The sequence below is a fragment of the Ursus arctos genome, unplaced genomic scaffold (assembly GCF_023065955.2).
Source record: "Ursus arctos isolate Adak ecotype North America unplaced genomic scaffold, UrsArc2.0 scaffold_36, whole genome shotgun sequence".
Taxonomy (NCBI): Eukaryota; Metazoa; Chordata; class Mammalia; order Carnivora; family Ursidae; genus Ursus; species Ursus arctos.
The window spans coordinates 7,216,592-7,235,563 of record NW_026623050.1 but is presented as its reverse complement, the minus strand read 5'-3'; the positions used below and the strand labels follow the sequence as shown (position 1 = coordinate 7,235,563).

Sequence of the window (18,972 nt, the reverse complement as noted above, 5' to 3'; positions counted from 1 at the left end):
ATGAATTAACATATACTGGTAACAATCTCTTTAAACAGTAAATTATTGGGCAGGTTCTGTGTTCTTAGAGGTCTTATAGTATTGCTCAAATTTTTTGAGAACCGTCTGTATGACACTTAAATTGGTAAACTTGTAAACATTTTTCACAATTTATCATTTACTTTTTATCTCTGTTGTTTTGTCTTGTGCAGAAATAATACAATTTAAACATGTTTATTGAGATATAATGCTCAGTCTGTAGAATTTACCTACTTAAAGTATATGTGGTTGGAGCGCCTAGGTGGGTCAGTTGGTTAAGCGTCTTTCTTTGACTCATATCATGATCTCAGGGTCCTAGGATCCAGCCCTGCATGGGCTCCCTGCTCAGCAGGGGAGCCTGCTTCTCCCTTTCCCACTGAGTGCTACTCCCCCTGTTTGTGCTCTCTCTCTCTGTCAAATAAATAAATAAAATATAAATAAAAAATAAAGTATATGTGGTTTTAGTATGTTCATTATCTTTAGTATATCCACAGTTACAACCACCACCACAGTCTTAAGTTTAAAACATTTCCATTAGCCCAAAAAGGAACCCCTACCCATTAGTAGTCACTTCCCATCCTGCCACTGCGCAGTACCACAGTCTGCACCTCCCCCTTCCCCATGCAACCACTGATCTACTGTGGCGTTTTCTTTTTTATGGTTATTTCTTGTAAATGGTATATTACGATATGAGGCCTTGGTTGAGTAGCTTATTTACCTAGCATAATGTTTTCGGGGTTCATCCATGTTGTAGCATCAGTTAGTATTTAGTTCCCTTTCAGTTACCAAGCAATATTCAATTATGTGGATATATCACATTTTATCCATTCATCACTTGGTGGACATTTAGGTTGTTTCCATCTTTTGGCTGTTGTGAATGTTGCTGTGAAGATTCATGTCTGAGTTTTTTTGTGGACTTAGTTTCCATTTGTCTTGGGTACACCTAGAAGTTACATATGGTAACTTTATGTTTAACCTTTTGAGGAACTGCCAAACTTTTCCAAAATGGCCACACCATTTTACATTTCCACCAGCAGTATAGGAGGGTTCCAATTTCTCCACATCCTTGTCAGCTCTTCTTATCTTTCTTAAAATCTATACTAGTAGGTGCTCAGTATTATCTCATTGTGGTTTTGATTTACATTTCCCTGTGGCTAATGATGTTAAAACTTCTTTTCATGTGCTTATTAGCCATTGGTATATTTCCTTTGGAGAAATGTTTATTCAGTTCTTTGGCCATTTAAAAATTTGGTTACTTGGGGTGCCTGGGTGGCACAGCAGTTAAGCGCCTGCCTTCGGCTCAGGGCGTGATCCCAGCGTTCTGGGATCGAGCCGCACATCAGGCTCCTCCGCCAGGAGCCTGCTTCTTCCTCTCCCACTCCCCCTGCTGTGTTCCCTCTCTCCCTGGCTGTTTCTATCTCTGTCGAATAAATAAATAAAATCTTTAAAAAAAAAAATTTGGTTACTTGCCATTTTATTATTGAGTTTTAAAGAGTTTTTAAAAAATACTTTTAGGATATCAAACCCTTATCAGATAATATGATTTGGAAGTCTGTCTTCCCAAGTGTTGGTTTTCAGTTTCTTGTAGCTTGGTTTATAGCACTAAAGTTAATTTTGATGAAGTCTAATATATCTATTTTACCTTTTGTTGTTTTTGCTATTGGTATAATATCTAAGAAACCATTACCTCATTCAAGGCCATGAAGATTTACCTCTCTGTTTTCTTCTAAGAGTTTTATAGTTTTAGCTCTTAAATTTACCTCTGTGATCTCTTTAGTGTTCATTTTTGTGTATAAAGAAGAGATCCAACTTCATTTTTTTGCATGTGGCTGTCTAGTTGTCACAGTACCATTTGTTGAAAAGGCTCTTCTTTTGCAATTGAATTATCTTGACAGGCGTGTTGGTAATCAGTTGACTCTCAAGTTAAGGGTTTATGTCTCAGTTCTGTTCCATTGATCTATATGTCTAGCCTTATGTCCTAGCACATGTCTAAACTAATGCAGCTATGTAGTAAGCTTTGAAATTGGGAGTTTGAGTCCTCCAGCTTTGTTCTTCATTGTCAAGATTGTTTTGGCTATCCTAGGGCCCTTGCCCTTCCATATGAATTTTAGGACCATCGTGTCTATTTCTGCAAAAAAGCCAGCTTGAATTTTGTTAGGTGTTACATTTAATTTATATACCATTACTGTCTTCCTAATATTAATCATTTGATCCAAGAACCATAGAATGTTTTCTCATTTAATCATTTTCAGTAATGTCCTGTTTTCAGTATAAATGTCTTGTAGTACTTTCATTAAATTTGTTCCAAAGTCAGTCTTTCTTTTCTCTTTCCTTTTTTCTTTTCTTTTCTTCTTTTGTTCTTGTATTTCTTCTTTCTGTGTTTTGTTCTTTTTGATGCTATTGTAAATGGAATTATTTTCTTCATCTTATTTTCAGATTATTCATTGCTAGTATATAGAAATAGTACTGATTTTTGTATATTGGTCTTATAGCCTACAGGATTACTGAGCTTGTTTGTTAGTTATAATCATTTTTTAGTGCATTCTTTCGGATTATCTATCTATCTATAAGTATCTATAAATAATAGTTTTACCTCTTTCCAGTCTGGGTGATGTTTATTTTAATTTGTTTTGTTTTGCTTTCCTAATTGCTCTGGCTAGAACTTTAAGTACAGTTTTTTTGTTTTTTTTTTAAAGATTTTATTTATTTATTTGACAGAGAGAGACAGCCAGTGAGAGAGGGAACACAAGCAGGGGGAGTGGGAGAGGAAGAAGCAGGCTCCCAGCAGAGGAGCCTGATGTGGGGCTCGATCCCATAACGCCAGGATCACACCCTGAGCCGAAGGCAGACGCTCAACTGCTGTGCCACCCAGGCGCCCCTAAGTACAGTTTTGAATATGAGTTATGAAAGCAGACAACCTTGTCTTATTCCTGATTTTAAGGGGGATAGCATTCTTTCACCATTAGAATGATTTTGTGAGTGTTTTGTAAGTGCCCTTTATGGGATTATGGGAGTTCCCTTCTAGTTTGTTGAGGGCTTTTATTTTGAAATGGTGCTGGATCCTGTCAAGTCATTTTTCTGTGTTAATTGAGATGCTCCGGTGGTTTTCATCCTTTGTTCTGTTCATGCGGGTGTAGTACATTAATTTGCAGGTGTTCTACAAACCTTCCATTCCTAGGATAAATTCTGCGTGTTAATGGTGTATAATTCTTTTTATCTGTTGCTAGATTTAATTGTTAATATTTTATTGAGGATTTTTGTTTCTATAAGGGATTTTAGCCTGTAGTTTTCTTGTGATGTCTTTTTGTGGCTTCAGAATCAGGATAATGCCCATCACATAGAATGATGTGGCAATTGTTCTTTCTTCTGTGATCAGGAAAAGTTTGTGAAGCATTGGTATTAATTCTACTTTAAATGTTTGATAAAATTCACCAGTGGAGCCATTTGGTCTGGGCTTTTTTTTTTTCTTTTCCTTTCTTTTTCTTTTTTTTTCTTTTCTTTTTTTTTTTTTTGGTGGGAAGTTGGAAACATTAAATTTTATATGATCATCAGACTACTTGTTTTCTGTTCTTTTGGTCATAAATACATAGAAGGATCTTCCATATCCTAACCTGCTGTTTCCTCATCAAAGATGTAGATATATATAACCTAATGTAGACAGTAGGATTGACCGATTCCTTATATGACATTTAACATGGTCTAACACTCATAAATATTCATTTTTTCCTGAACTCCGTGGCACTTTATCTGTACATCTTTTAAGTGACTTCCCAAGTGTGGTTTTTATTGTTATTTATGTTTGAGTCTTAACCTCCTCTATGAAACTGAATTCTCTGAAGGAAATACCTTCTGTCTACACTGTGCTTAGAGTTCAGCAATTGAATGGCTGAGTGAATGAAAATGTTACTCTAATGTTTATGTTAAAATTACATCCCACTTCTTTTTGGTCTTATTCTATCTGTTAAAATATTATGAAGTTCATTTATTTGGCCTGATCCTGCTATTTGTGCTATAGTCCTGCAAATTATCCGTGTAACCTGTTGATCTGATTCGGTAGATCACATTCAGTCATAACGGGTTTGGGCTACAGAGTGTCTGAGTTACAGGGGAGCAGAGGTGAGAAATTCAGTTATTTTGTTCCCTTAATGGTTTGGCCTTTTGTATAAGCTAGAGCCCATAGCTCCTACAGGCTATCTTAGTCCTGCAAATGCTTTCGAGCTATGTAGTTTGGGGATGCCCCAGGGGCTCAGTCTGTTAAGCATCTGCCTTCGGCTCAGGTCATGATATCAGGGTCCTGGGATGGAGTCCTGCATTGGGCTCCCTGCTCAGCGGGGAGCCTCCTTCTCCCTCTCCCCAGCCCCCCCCCCACTCTCCCTCTCTCTCTCTCTCTCAAATAAATAAATAAAATCTTTAAAAAAAAATGTACTTTTTTTTAAGCTTTTTTTTTTTTTTTTGTTAAGAGCTATACCTTCTTTTGGCCTTTTCTGTATTAGTCTTGGTAAGTTTAAGAATTATTTATTTCTTAAAAAAAAAAAAAGAATTACTTCTTAAAGGCATATATAATTGAACTCTTTTTAGATATTTGACTGAATCATTGATGCCCCATCTGGTCTTCTCTGAGTTATTTTGATAGGTATTTTGACGAAAATGGTCAAATAAGTTTGGAATTCCTTTTGGAGAGAGACTCTGAGTACGTTAGCATATTGAAGAGGAAAAAATTTTAGGCCTAACATTAATGGACTTTTGTATTTTTTCATTTTAATGGACATTTGTTAATATCTTTTTTTTTAAGATTTTATTTTTATTTATTTGACAGAGAGTGAGTGAGCACAAGCAGAGGGAGCAGCAGGCAGAGGGAGAGGGAGAAGCAGGCTCCCCGCTGAGCAGGGGCTCCATCCCAGGACCCTGGGATCATGACCTGAGCCACCGAGGTGTCCCCCATTTGTTAATATCTTGAGCTAGTATTCAGAGAAGCAAAGTTGGAGAAATGCTTCTATAAATGATTGGTATGAAACCAATTTTGGGCAGTGTCTATAAAGAGAAATCAGAAGTGAAAGTAGAGTTAAGTGTGGAAAGGTTAAATGTGTAGTTGTTCAGACAAGTACTTGTTAATGGCCATCATTGTAATTGTAGTACTTTATGAGGGGGTCATTATTTGTCACGTCCTTACCATTGCTGTTAGGAAAAAAAAAAAGATTAAAAGTCACCCCCACTCTATTTAAAAATAAAAAACATGGGGCGCCTGGGTGGCTCAGTCGTTAAGCGTCTGCCTTGGGCTCAGGGTGTGATCCCGGAGTTCTGGGTTCGAGCCCCACATCGGGCTCCTCCACTAAGAGCCTGCTTCTTCCTCTCCCACTCCCCCTGCTTGTGTTCCCTCTCTCCCTGGCTGTCTCTCTCTCAAATAAAATAAAATCTTAAAAAAAAAATTTTTTTTTTAAACCAAACTAAAAACTGTTAGATTAGGCTACCATTTGAACAGTGCTTCCTAGTTTATCTCCGTCCAGAGATAGGGTGGCTTTCTCTCCAAGTAATTTTTGTTAGGCTTTTTATTTGGAAGAAGATGAAAATCCTGTCCTTGTGTAAGAATTGGCAGTTGGTGCAGGTATCCTTCAGATTCTTGTCTAGAAGTAACACTTTGATCTCCTCTCACCTCCCAGTATTTATCTAAAGCTTGTCTGATACACAGTTTTTATGTAGGATTGCCCAGAAGATTTTTAGTACATGCATTCTCCTGTTCAGCAAGTATGGATAATGGATGATCGCACCCATTCTGCTTAACTTTGTTACCTGATTTTGTATCTTTTCATTTGTTTCATTTAAACTTTCATCCCCAAATCGTGTGTCCAGGATAGAACTAGAGCCCCATGGTCATGGACTATAGATTGTCTTTATATAGGATCTAACATTAGAACTAGAGTTTTGTAGCCTTGACCTTTGACACTATGCATAAAAAAGCAGATTAATATGGTTATTTGTAAATATCAGAACCATATAGATTCATGAGATAGGGACGCTGCTCAAATAGTGTATAGTTTAGTAAGAGATAAGGCATGCATGTATATAGTAAATAGACTGTAAGATCATATAAGTGCCAGGCTTACTATAAATAACCATTTAGAACTTCAAAGAAGAGAGAGAATAGCCTTAGCTAAGCTAGGAATAATCCAAAAGTATTTCCTGGAATGGGGTGTTTCATTTTGTCTTTGAAGGATTTTGGTTTAACTTGGTAAGACTTCTTACAGAAACATCATTCACAGGACAAGGGCAAGACAGCTTCCATAGAGACATAGCAGTAATTAGAGAGTGCAAAGCAATCAGTCCAGGATCACACATGGACACAGGTAGGGTGTATGTATGTGGGTGTGATTCAGAAGCAGACACTTTACCATGGATATCAAACTGAATCAGGGCTGCTGAAGTATGATCAAAGTCCAGTTGAGGATAACCAGGATTAAAGAGCCAGAGTTCAGGGTATGGACCAGGCCAATCAATGGTGAATTGCTCTAACAACATATATTAATACTCCTTCCATTCTTTGAAATTGTTAGTATGACCCTGTGATCAGATGAATTTTAAAGAGCTCTTCACTTGAAGATTAGGATGGGTCTGACGGGTAGTTAAGAGACATCTTCAGGATGTTCTTAATTTATCTGGAGTGTGGGGGGATAGTAAAAGATTAAATTGGAAAGGTAGCTTGGAGCCAGATGATAAAGGTCTTTGAATTTCAGGCAGAGGAATTTAGACTTTATTGAATTTTGGAAGCAAGTTGGAAAGCAGTTGAGGGATAACAATGTAATCAGAGTGATGTTTTGGTAATACTGAGATTAAAGTGAGAAGAACATAGAGGTGGGGAGCCAAATTAGGTTGCAGTAGTTTAGGGGTGATATGATAAGAACCTAAATGAAAACAATAATAAGAGAAGGACAGATTCTAGACATCATCCCTAAAGAAGTATTGACTAGACATCGAGACCGTTTGGGTGTAAAGAGAGAGGTAGAGAGGAATGTAAAAACTGATGCATAGATTTTGAGTCTGACTAACTAACTGTTGTGTAAATAGGAAAGACAGATGGACTAGCTGCTGTAGGGGCAGATGAAAAGTTTTGAGTTTGAAGGGGTCAGTTGTCTATCAAGGGTGGAATATGCAAGCATCAAGAAATGTAGATTGTGTACTTTTAAAATGGAGGCCAGAAAGTCAGCCATACAGCAGTACTTTTTTTTTTTTTTTAAGATTTTATTTATTTATTTGACAGAGAGAGACAGCCAGCGAGAGAGGGAAGACAAGGGGGGGAGTGGGAGAGGGAGAAGCAGGCTCCCAGCGGAACAGGGAGCCCAGTGCGGGGCTCAATCCCAGGACCCTGGGATCGTGACCTGAGACGAAGGCAGGCGCTTAACGACTGAGCCACCCAGGCGCCCCAGCCATACAGCAGTATTAATCCAAGTTAGTAGCGGATGAGGTTTACTAAGGGGTAAGAATGGATGACAGAACTTGGGTGGACTCCACATTTAGAATAAAGAAATTTCCATTAAGGAGGTAAAGAAGTAGTTGAAGAAGTTGTCAAAGACATAGAGAGTATCCAGAAGCAAGTGTCAGTCAACAATTTTGACTTCTGTTCATACGTTTTGATAAACAGTGCTTTATCAGACAGAGCGGTTCTCAGCCATTTCAGACCCAACTCTCCCTTTTTTATTATTTATTTTATTTTATTTTTTAAAGATTTTGTTTATTCACTTTGAGAGAGAGAGAGCATGAGCAGAGGAGGATCAGAGGGAAAGGGGGAAGCAGACTCTCCCCTGAGCAGGAAGCCCAATGTGGGGCTCCATCCCAGGACCTGAAGATCACGACCCGAGCGGAAGGCAGATGCTTAACCATTTGAACTACCAGGTGCCCCCAACTCTCTTTTTTTAAAAAAATATAGTATTTTCTTTTCTATCCTTAAAATAAAATCTATAGGTAATATTTTGTACATAAGTATGTATCAACTTATATGTATATATAAAATTAAAAAGCAGTATGATGCCCCAATTGTAATATATTGGGGGAAAAATAAAATAATTTGTAATAACTCATGTATTTTAAATTGTGACTGCATGGGTCTGACCGACAGTGGATGACGTAATGAAGTAGTCCTATTTTTACACCAGACGTAGAATACCTTGACGGGAGAGTTATAATGTAGACTGATAAAGTCTACTTGTATTTGTGGCTCAAATACCACAAAGAATAAGAGAAGAAAAGAGGGAATTATAGTAGAATAGAAAAGAATGGAGAGATTTGCTTCTCCTCAAGCCCTTCCAAGATGAGGGGGAATGAGTTCAGAATTTTGAGGAAGAGGGGAAAATGTTTGAAATAATCTTTGTAGGGAATGAGAAACAATTGATAAGAGGTGGGTAAAAGGGTTTTTGAGAAATGTCATTTGCTCTGTTGAAGTTGGATAACAGCTCGTGGGTCAGGTTAGCATGGCCCTGTTGTTTCCTTGTGAAGAATGAGAGAAAGACAAGTTTAGGAGGTGAAAGTATAGGCTATTAGAGAAACAGCTTTTTTTTTTTTTTTTTAAGTAGTCTCTACATCCAACGTGGGGCTTGAACTTACAACCCTGAGATCAAGAGTCTCGTGCTCTGCTCACTGAGCCAGCCAGGTGCCCCAGAGAAGCAGCTTTTAGCAGACTGTCCAAGGCAACTGGGTTGAATAGAGAGGCCACTAGTTTTAAAAGATGATTAAAAATATAATTGAGGATGGTGGTGATGGCTGATTGGCACGACTATGTGAATGTACTTAATGCTACTAAACTGTACACTTAAAATGATTAAAATGGTAAATTTTACGTTAAAATATATTTTACCACAATAAAAGGAATCTAATTGAACACTTAAAAATATTCCTTTACTCTCCAGGTATAATCTTAAGACTATTTGTGGAAATATGTCAGAAACTTCATACTTGAAGTACCTCCTCTCTTTAGCCTTGTGGAAATAAGGGAGTGCATCATGCTTGCCATTTCAGCCATTAGTGGTGATATGCTACAAAGTAATTCTGGGAGACTCTCCCAGAATTGGGATTGATGGGTACTGGGAGTCACATGGAGACACATATTGAGTATCATGAGACTGTAGAAGTAACTGCGATCTTTCCTGGACAGATTGGTTTTGACTTCATGTTCATATACAGCTTAGTTACTGAGGAATTATTTTTTGAAAAGAGTTCTTTTTGAATCACCCAGTATTACTTTGTAGTCATACCTTCATACTTTCTTAATCATTTTCATTATCAGCCAAAATAAGTACATGAGATCAATTATTATTTTTTTTTTAAAAGATTTTATTTATTTATTTGACAGAGACAGCCAGCCAGCTAGAGAGAGAACATAAGCAGGGGGAGTGGGAGAGGAAGAAGCAGGCTCCTAGTGGAGGAGCCTGATGCGGGGCTCGATCCCAGAACGTTGGGATCACGCCCTGAGTTGAAGGCAGACACTTAATGACTGCGCCACCCAGGCGCCCCGAGATCAATTATTTTTTAATGAAACATTTAGGAGGGAGCCAAGTAGCAATTTTATATGCTTTGATTTTTATGTATGTATATCTAGATGAATTATATGCATTCTCTTAGAGAATTTTGCTGTGTTTTTAAAACTGTTTCTTTGAAATCTTTTGGAATGGGTACATGTTAGCTCTCACACTGAAAAGTAGAACCTATTGAAGTCTTTAAAAATATTCAACATTCTTTTCTCTTTGACTGTGTTACTAAAAACTATTTTAAATTCATGAAATTTATCTCATTTATATGTACGATTGAGTGATTTTTATCAAACTTACAGAATTGTACAACCATCAATCCAGTGTGCGTTTAGAACATTTCCAACTTCCCTAAAAAAGAGGTCTCGTATCTATTTACAGTCAGTCCGCCTTTGTACACCTAGCCAACCACTAATCCACTTCCTGACTATAGATTTCCTTTTCTGGATATTTCATATAAATGGAATCATACAATATGTGGTCTTTTGTGCCTGGCATTTTTTTTTTTTAACTTAGCATAACGTTTTTGAGATCCATTCATGTCGTTGCATGTATTAACATGTTTATTACTTTTTATTACTAATAATATTCTGTTGTGTGGGTGTACATTTTGTTTATCCATTCACCAGTTGATAAATGCTTGGATTGTTTTGCTTTCTTTTCTTTTCTTTTTTTTTAAGATTTTCTTTATTTATTTGACACAGAGAGACAGAGAGGGAACACAAGTAGGGAGTGGGAGAGGGAGACACAGGCCTCCTGCTGAGCAGGGAGCCTGATGTGGGGCTCGACCCCAGGACCCCAGGATCGTGACCTGAGCCAAAGGCAGACGCTTAACAGCTAGGCCACCCAGGTGCCCCTGGATTGTTTGCTTGTGAATAGTGCTGCTGTGTTCACATTAAAGGCTTTGGGTGGACATATGTTTTTATTTCTCTTGAGTAAATAACCAGGAGTGGAAGTGCTCGGTCATATGGTAACTTTATATTTAGAATTTTAAGAAAGTGCCAAACTGTTTTCTATAGTGACTATAGTAGTTTACATTTTAACCAGCAGTGTGTGAGGGTTTCAGAAATTGTTATAATTTTTCTTTTTTATTATAGCCATTCTGGTGAGTGTAAAGTGGTATCTCACTGTAATTTTAATTTGCATTTTTTTGATGTTGAGCATCTTCATATACCTATTAGCCATTCGTATTTCTTTGGTAAAATGTCCGTAAAAGGTCTTTTGCCCATTTTTTAGTTGTCGTCTTTCTGAGTCATAGAGTTCTTTATGTATTATGGATACAAGTCTGTGTTCCCCTCCCCGATTGAAACCTAGTAATACTTCCTTATATAATTCACTTGAATACAAAGTTTAGATGAAATAGGTTATATAGTGAAGATTTTTGCCATCTGAGCAGTTAAAAAAATCTTAGCTTTATGAGCCTTGCCACCGTTCTTCTATTTCTTAAATTCTCCCAGTGAGATTCTGTTTGAGTAGACATAGCGTAGATTCAACCCAATGTCCAAAAGGGTTTTTTCCGTCTAATTTATTTATTTCAGAGAGAGAGAGAGAAAGATTGCGAGCAGGGGGAGGGCCAGAGGGAGAGGGAGAGAGAAAATCCTCAAGTAGACTCCGGCTAAGCTGGGAGCCTGACGTGTGGCTCTATCCCAAGACCTGATACGATCCGAGCTGAAATCAAGAGTCAGCTACTTCACCAACTGAGCCACCCAGGTGCCCCCAAAAAGGTTTTCTTCTAACATATAACACTATAAACAAATTAATGTGTTGCCTATTTAATCTAAAAATTAATGCCGGCATCCTCTTCAATAATTCCAAGACTAAATTTTTACATCAATATTGAATTGAACTTCAGGCAGGAGTATTCCACTATTAACATGTTATTCTGCTTTAGTGTCTTTGTAATCACATCAGTTAAAAAACAATGATTATTGACAGCTTATATTGGCCATTTATTGACCTTGAACTAAGGGCTAATCTGTTTAGCTTAACATAGATCCTATTTGTTCTTTTATAAAACCCTGCACCTCAATGAGCAAGAATGGTTTCTAAACAGGTATTTCAAATAATGCAAATACTAAGTGATCTTTATTCTGTAGAATTGGTGCTTTAAAAATATTTGGCTCTTGGGATTGTGTTCTTCACAAGATCAAAGCATACACTCGAGCAGCTTAAGAGGTAGATCCTGTCTAGGGAGACAGTTTGCCGAGATTGAAGAAGTACTGGTTTAGGAACTAGGAACCTGGCTCTGCAAAAGAGCTCACATTATTTAATCTTTCTGGTTTTTAGTTTCTTCATCTGTAATATGACCCAGTTGGACTGGATAATCTCGGTGACCCCTCCCAACTCTGAATATGTGAGCATACACTGAAAATACTTTGGCATTTCTTATAAAGCTCTTTCACATATACTTCATTTTGTCCTTAAAAGATTGAAGTAGAGAAGGCAGGTGTTTTTTAGAGGATAGATAGAAAAGTTGGGTATCCCGTTTTTATTATTTTTTAAAAGATTTTATTTATTTATTTGAGAGAGAGCATGAGTGGGGGTGGGGAGGAGGCACAGACAGAAAGGGAGAAGCAGACTCGCTGTTGAGCAGGGAGCCCCATGCAGGGCTTGATCCCAAGACCCTGAGATCATGACTTGAACTGAAGGCAGATGCTTAACCGACTGAGCTACCCAGTCACCCCTATTATTTTTTTAAATATTAATTGAAGTATAGTTGATATACAATGTTATATTAGTTTTAGGTGTACAACATAGTGATTTGACAGTTCTATACATTACTCAGTGCTCACCACTCAGCATAGTCCCCTTCTGTTACTGTTGTTATATTATTGACTATATTCTCTATGTTATACTTTTCATCTCCATGACTTTTTTATTTTATAATTAGATATCATATACAAGTCCTTTATCAGATAGACAACTTGCAGATATTTTCTTCTAGCCTGTGGCTTGTTTTCCTCTTTTTAATAATACTGCTTAAATACAAAAGTTTAAAATTTTCATGGCCTAATTTGTCAGTTGTGGTTTTTTTTTTTTTCAATGGATTGTGCTTTTGATGTCATATCTGGAGACTTTTTGCTTAACAAAGATCATGAAGATTTTCCCCCATGTTTTCCTGTAGAAGTTTTACAGTTTGGGGTTTTACACTTAAGTGCCTGATCCATTTTGAGTTAATTTTTATGTATAATGTGATGTAAGGTTTTTTTTAAAGGTTTAAATTAATCTTTTTGTATGTGAATATCCAGTTGTCCAACACAGTTTGTTGAAAAGACGGTCTTTTCTCCCATTGAATTGCCTTGGCACCTTCATTGAAAATTGACTATAAGTGTAAGGGTTGTTTGTTTGTTTTTAAAGATTTATTTATTGATTTATTTATAAAGATTTTATTTATTTATCTGACCCAGCGAGCAAGCAAGAGAGCACAAGCAAGGGGAGTGTTAGGCAGAGGGAGAAGCAGACTGTGACTCCCTGCGGAGCAGAGAGCCCCATGCGGGACTCAGTCCTAGGGTCCTGGGATCATGACCTGAGCTGAAGGCAACGCTTAACTGAGCCACCCAGGCGTCCCATAAAGATTTATTTATTTATTTTAGAGTGAGAGCGTGCAAGCACGAGTCAGGGTGAGGTGGGGGGCAGAGGCAGAGGGGAGAGGGAGGGAGCGAATCTCAATCAGACTGCGCTGAACACAGAGTCTGACATGGGGCTTGATCTGATGACTTGATATGGCCTGAGGAGAAATCAGGTGTCAGACGTTCATCCAGCTGAGCCACCCAGGTACCCCGGTTTGGTTTTTTGTTTTTTTTACCCCAAATATTTTTTTTTTGTTTTTTTTAAAGTCAGCTCTATGCCCAGTGTGGGACCTGACCTCAAGACCCTGAGATCAAGAGTCACATGCTCTACCAACTGAGCCAGCCAGGCACCCCTGTAAGGGTTTATTTCTGGATTCTCAGGTCTGTTCTATTGGTCTATGTGGTTATCCTTATGCCACTATCACACTGACCTGATTACTGTGGCTTTATAATATGTTTTAAAATCAGGAAGTGGGGGTACCTGGATGGCTCAGTTGATTAAATGTCTGCCTTCAGCTCAGGTCATGATCCTGGAGTCCTGGAGTCCTAGAGTCCGCTTCTCCCTTTCCCTCTGCCTCTCCCCGTGCTTGTGTTCTCTCTCTCTCTTCCTCTCTCTCTTTCACTCAAATAAATAAATAAAAGCTTTTCAAAAAATAAATAAAATCAGGAAATATAAGTTATTCAACCCTCTTCAGTTTTTTTTTTTAATATTTTATTTATTTATTTGAGAGAGAGAGAGCATGAGTGGGGGTCAAAGCGAGCGGGAGAAGCAGGCTCCCCAATGAGCAGGGATCCTGACCTGAGGCTCCATCCTAGGATCCTGGGATTATGACCTGAGCTGAAGGCAAACACTTAAGCAGCTGAGCCACCCAGGCACCCTGAACCTTCTTCTTTTTCAAAATTATTTTGGCTATTTTTATTTCTTTGCATTTCCATATAAATTTAAGAATTAGCTTGTCAGTTTCTGAAAAAGAAAAGGAAGCCTGCTGGGGAGATTCTGTTCACTCTGTACATCAACTAGAGTAGAATTTTTAACATGTCCTTAAGAATAAAGATTATATAGGAAACTTTTAAAAACTGTAATAAAAAGAGAAGATGCTCAAAGGTGTTATGATTTCCTTTAACACCACAAGGTAGCAAAGAAAATGCTCAGGCTGTATACCTCTGTTTCTCACTCTTACACTCTCTTTGGTCCAGTTTTCTAAATCATTTCTTTATTTTACACTTTAAAGAATGTTTACAAGTAAGTAAAATACTCTGACAATATCTCTCTTCCCTTGTAAGTGGAATATCTCATACATAATGTACAAAGGTAAATACAAAATGAAAAAGGAAGAAGCAGCTGTTTTGAAGGTGATGCTGGGAACAAGTGTTCCTCTATGAGGTGTGCAAGAGAGCTTGTGGTGTAGAGTTAGATGATTGTGACTAATTGTTAATTGTAGGACAAAAGGTAAGTGGGTGTAAATTTTAAGGTACTCTTTCAAAAAAGTATAATATGAATTTTTGTTCTGACATATGACAGTATTTCTATATTTTGATGTTCTCCTCATTCTTTTAACTTCTGCCTTTGCATTAGAAAAAAGTGCCTAACGAGAACTTTATTATGATCTTTCCATAGACTGCTGTCTTCTTGACTTGTGTTCTAGAAGGTCCGATTTCTCTTCACATTGATAGTAAGCAAGCAAAATAAAGGGAGAATAAATTGTATTCTGTCTTTCACTTCATCTCCATTCTTCAGCCGAGAAGTCGGAGACCCTTGTGCATGAAGACAGATTTGTTCTATGGCCTCGGAGTTGGGTGCCGGGGACGATGGCGGCTGCACTGAGCTGGCAAAGCCCCTCTATCTTCAGTACTTGGAGAGGGCCCTCCGGTTGGACCATTTCTTGCGACAAACATCAGCCATCTTCAACAGGAATATTTCTAGGTATGCAGTTACATATTCCCAGTATAATGTTTGACCACTTTCTGATTCCCATTATCTCTGGTTTTAGGGTTAAAGTATTTTCTGATTTTTGGTATGTTGGTATTTTTTTCTTCCTTCTTTCAATAGAACACAGTCAACTTTATTTAAAGGATCAATTTCTTCTGTCTGCTAACCGTGTAGAATTTTGCTGGATTAGCTGTGATTGTAGATTTATTCTTCAATTTATAGTGATGAGAGTGAAGATGGACTGGATGACAGTAATCCTTTATTGCCCCAGTCTGGGGATCCCTTAATACAAGTTAAGGAAGAACCTCCAAATTCATTGCTTGGAGAAACTTCTGGAGCAGGCAGTTCTGGAATGTTAAACACATACTCGCTGAATGGAGTTCTACAGTCAGGTCAGTGTGGTGTGAGATCCGTCTGTGGGCTATCAGTTCTCTTGGGGCAGTCTTCCTTTCATTTTTGTTATTCTTTATGTTTCTTTACACAGAATCAAAATCTGACAAAGGGAATTTATATAACTTCTCTAAGTTGAAGAAAAGCAGAAAGTGGCTAAAGGTAAGAGATAAGGCAAATGCTTATAATTCAAATAACCTACTAAAATTACAAATAGAAGGGAAGGTTATTGACTCATTCTGACACATTAGCGGATATTTTTCTAGACGCGAATCTTCTACTGTGGGTGTGATTTTTTGTTGTTGTTTTCTGAAGAGATTATAGAGGAAAATCTAAAGGCCTCAATGAAGTTCATTTTAGCAAACATTTTTGAGTATAAAGCACTGTGCAGAGCAAAGGAGTAAAAAAATAGGTAAGATCCTTGCCCTCCCTGGCTCACATTGTAATCAGGATTATTAGTGTCCTTTTCATTAGTTCTTGAGTTGTTGAGATGTTGATTGAGTATATCCTACCTCCAGATACTGTTGTAAACAGACAGGGTTCCCGTACTGTAGAGCTTACATTCAAATGGGGGGAGGCAGTGAGTAAGTCTATAAACAAAAAAATAAAAATGGCTTCTTTAAAGAGGTAACATTTCAGCTGATTTCTGAATGATCAGAACTATGTGAATGTTTAAGATAAGAGCATTTCAATCGGAAGGAACATAACTGCAAAATTCTTGAGAAAGGAAGCAATTCAGTATGTTTGGAGGAGAAAGAAGGCTAGTATAGCTGGAGCACAACGAAAGAGGGGATGGTAGAAGATGACGTACGCCATGTTAAAGAATTTGTATTTTACCCTAATAAATTTCTGTTCAGTGTTTATAGGCAATATAGAGTGTTTCTATATTTTCCGTGAGTGTTTATAGGCAAGGAAATGGTAGACTCTTGTTTACAGTCTTACAAGAGTACTGTCATTGGCCCAACTGAGTTAAGGCTAGCATTTCTTCTGTTAAAACTAATTATTTCTCTATTGCTTTCTTTTCTTGTGAAGAGCTCAAAGTAATTTAAAGGTACTCTTTCATTATCATCATGAAGTCCTTTAAAAGGTTTGTGTATAAAGGGCCTAATTTGATTCCTATCAGTGAGGCTTTAAGCTGTTGGCAATGCAGAAATCTTTGTTTAGCCATCACATTTTTAAAAATTGAGATACAATCCACATGCCATAAAATCTACCCTTTTAAAGTGCGTATTGTAGTAAAGTTCTGTGCAGCCATCACAACTAATTCCAGAACATTTTCATCACTCTAAAAAGAAACTCTGGTTATTAGCAGTCACTTCCCATCGCTCCTGGCAGCCACTAATCTGTTTTCTTTTCGCACGGATTTGCCTATCCTGGACATTTCATATAAATGGAATCCTATAATATGCAGCTTTCTGTGCCTGGCTTCTTTCACTTAGCATAGTTTTCAGTTTCGTTCATGTGGCACATATCAGTACTCCATTCCTTTTTATGGCTAAATAATACTTCATTATTTGGATAATAACAAAATCAATTAATGATTTTTTGGGTTGTTTCTCCTTTATTAGCTATCACGGCTGGCTTGCTTTCTATATTCCTTTATACCCTAAAGGTTGTGGGGTTTTGGGGGGTTTTTTTGGTTTTTTGTTTTAGTTTTTTGCCTTAAGTATTTGACAGTTAAAATATCCTACATATATTTGTTAAGTACTTAGTGAAATCTAGCTTTGTTGCTGTTTCTAGCATTTCCATATGTTAGTGCTCTTGAATTCATGCCCACTAGGTTCAGTTGGTATCCTTTTCTTTTCCACATGAATTGGGAAACTGGAGTGACTCTCTTCCAGCTGTTTTTGTCCTTGTGTTGGGAAAAGATGCTTGGGTCATAGAAGTTCTTGCTCCATAGTGACAGATTCCATTCCCATTTCCTCCCATTTGCAGAGCATTCTGCTAAGTGATGAGTCCAGTGAGGCAGATTCTCAGAGTGAAGACAACGAAGAAGAAGAAGAAGAGGAAGAGCTCCACCTCAGCAGAGAAGAGCTTCATAACATGTTGCGACTGCACAAGTATAAGAAACTTCACCAGAATAAGTATAGCAAAGACAAGGAGGTAAGAGAGTTTCAGGGGGAATCTCAGACCTTTGCGCTGGGTATTTAATTTAGCCTTTAGTTAACATTCATTGAAGACGTGTCATTTCACCTTTATATTTAGATGGTGGTAGTGGTGGTTCTAATACAAGCTTTATTGAAATATATTTCACATACCAAAAATAGCCTTCTAAAGTGTACAGTTCAGTGGTTTTTAGTATATTTATAGAGATATGTAACTATCATCACTATATGATTCCAGAATGTTTTCTCACTCCAAAAAGAAGCCCTACTCCCCTTAGCTGTTGTCTTTCATTTTTTTCCATTCCCCTCAGTCCTAGGAAGCCACTCAGCACTATAAATGTGCCTGTTCTAGACATTTCATGCAAATGGAACAACATGTGGTCCTTTATGTCCATCTTCTCACTTAGCATGTTTTCAAGGTTCATTCATGTTGTAGTGTGTATCAGTACCTCACTCCTTTTTACTGCCAAGTAATATGCTGTTGTGTGCAGACACACTGCATTTTACTCTCCATGTATCACTTAATGAATTAATTGGATTGTTTCTACTTTTTGGCTTTTACAAATGGTAGCTATGAGTAGTGAGTTGTTTCTACTTTTGACTGTTACGAATAATGCTGCCGTGAAGATTTGTGTACAGGTTTCAGTGTGGACATTTGTTTTCATTTCTTTTTTGTGTATACCTATAAGAGGAATCAGTGGGTCATATGGTAACTGTGTGCTTATCCTTTCTGAGGCACTGCCAGGCCGTTTTCCAAAGTGGCTGCACCGTTTTAATCTAGGGGTTCCTTTTTTATTGCACTTGCTCTTTGGAAGTGTCCCTATCTTGAAAAAACTCCTTTTCTTTACGTACTAACATTAGATTGATGATAGTTTTTAGTGACAACTATTTGAATATTGTTACCAAAGGCGCCTGATTTTTGTCAGAAGTGTGGTGCTTTGAACATGATGAGCAATAGCATATTTGAAGACCGAAATTCTTTTTAACAACTGATTAACATTCAAAGTTAGTTCAGAAAGCTTTGAATAATATGCTAAAGATTTGGGGCGCCTGGCTGGCTCAGTTAAGCATCCGACTCTTGATTTTGGCTCAGGTCATGATCTCAGGGTTGTGAGATCGAACCCTGGGTCAGGCTCTGCACTGGGCATGGAGCCTGCTTAAGATTCTGCCTCACCCTCTCCCTCTGTTCACCCCGCCCCTCACCTCCCCACTTGGGTCTCTCTCTCTAGGGGAAAAAAAATAGGTAGATAGATAGATAGACAGACAGACGTGTATATAAATGGTGAAGTTTATAAACATGCAGAAGTAGTAAATAGTAAGATATCTGACTATTTTTGACTTAGAGTTCCTTCTTAAAGTACAGTGCTAGGCATTTGGTACTTGAAATAGTTGGTCTTTTTTTTTTTTTTTTTAGCGTAGTTGACGTAAAATAATTAGTTTCAGTTATA

At 37.7% G+C, this 18,972-nt stretch overlaps 1 protein-coding gene across 3 annotated transcripts in view; it reads left to right on the top strand.

Annotated features, from left to right (window-relative positions):
- INO80 (INO80 complex ATPase subunit) overlaps positions 1–18,972 on the top strand; it is a 128,966-nt gene that overhangs the window by 15,525 nt on the left and 94,469 nt on the right. For 2 of the 3 annotated variants that reach the window (XM_026479989.4, XM_026479987.4), the window contains exons 2-5: positions 14,838–15,023; positions 15,252–15,421; positions 15,514–15,581; positions 17,355–17,522. In XM_026479989.4, coding sequence (XP_026335774.1) covers positions 14,881–15,023; positions 15,252–15,421; positions 15,514–15,581; positions 17,355–17,522 — 549 coding nt within the window. In that variant the 5' untranslated portion in view covers positions 14,838–14,880. Of the gene's footprint in view, positions 1–13,810; positions 15,024–15,251; positions 15,422–15,513; positions 15,582–17,354; positions 17,523–18,972 lie in introns of those variants that run through there. The other variant, XM_026479988.4, reaches the window with a different exon arrangement.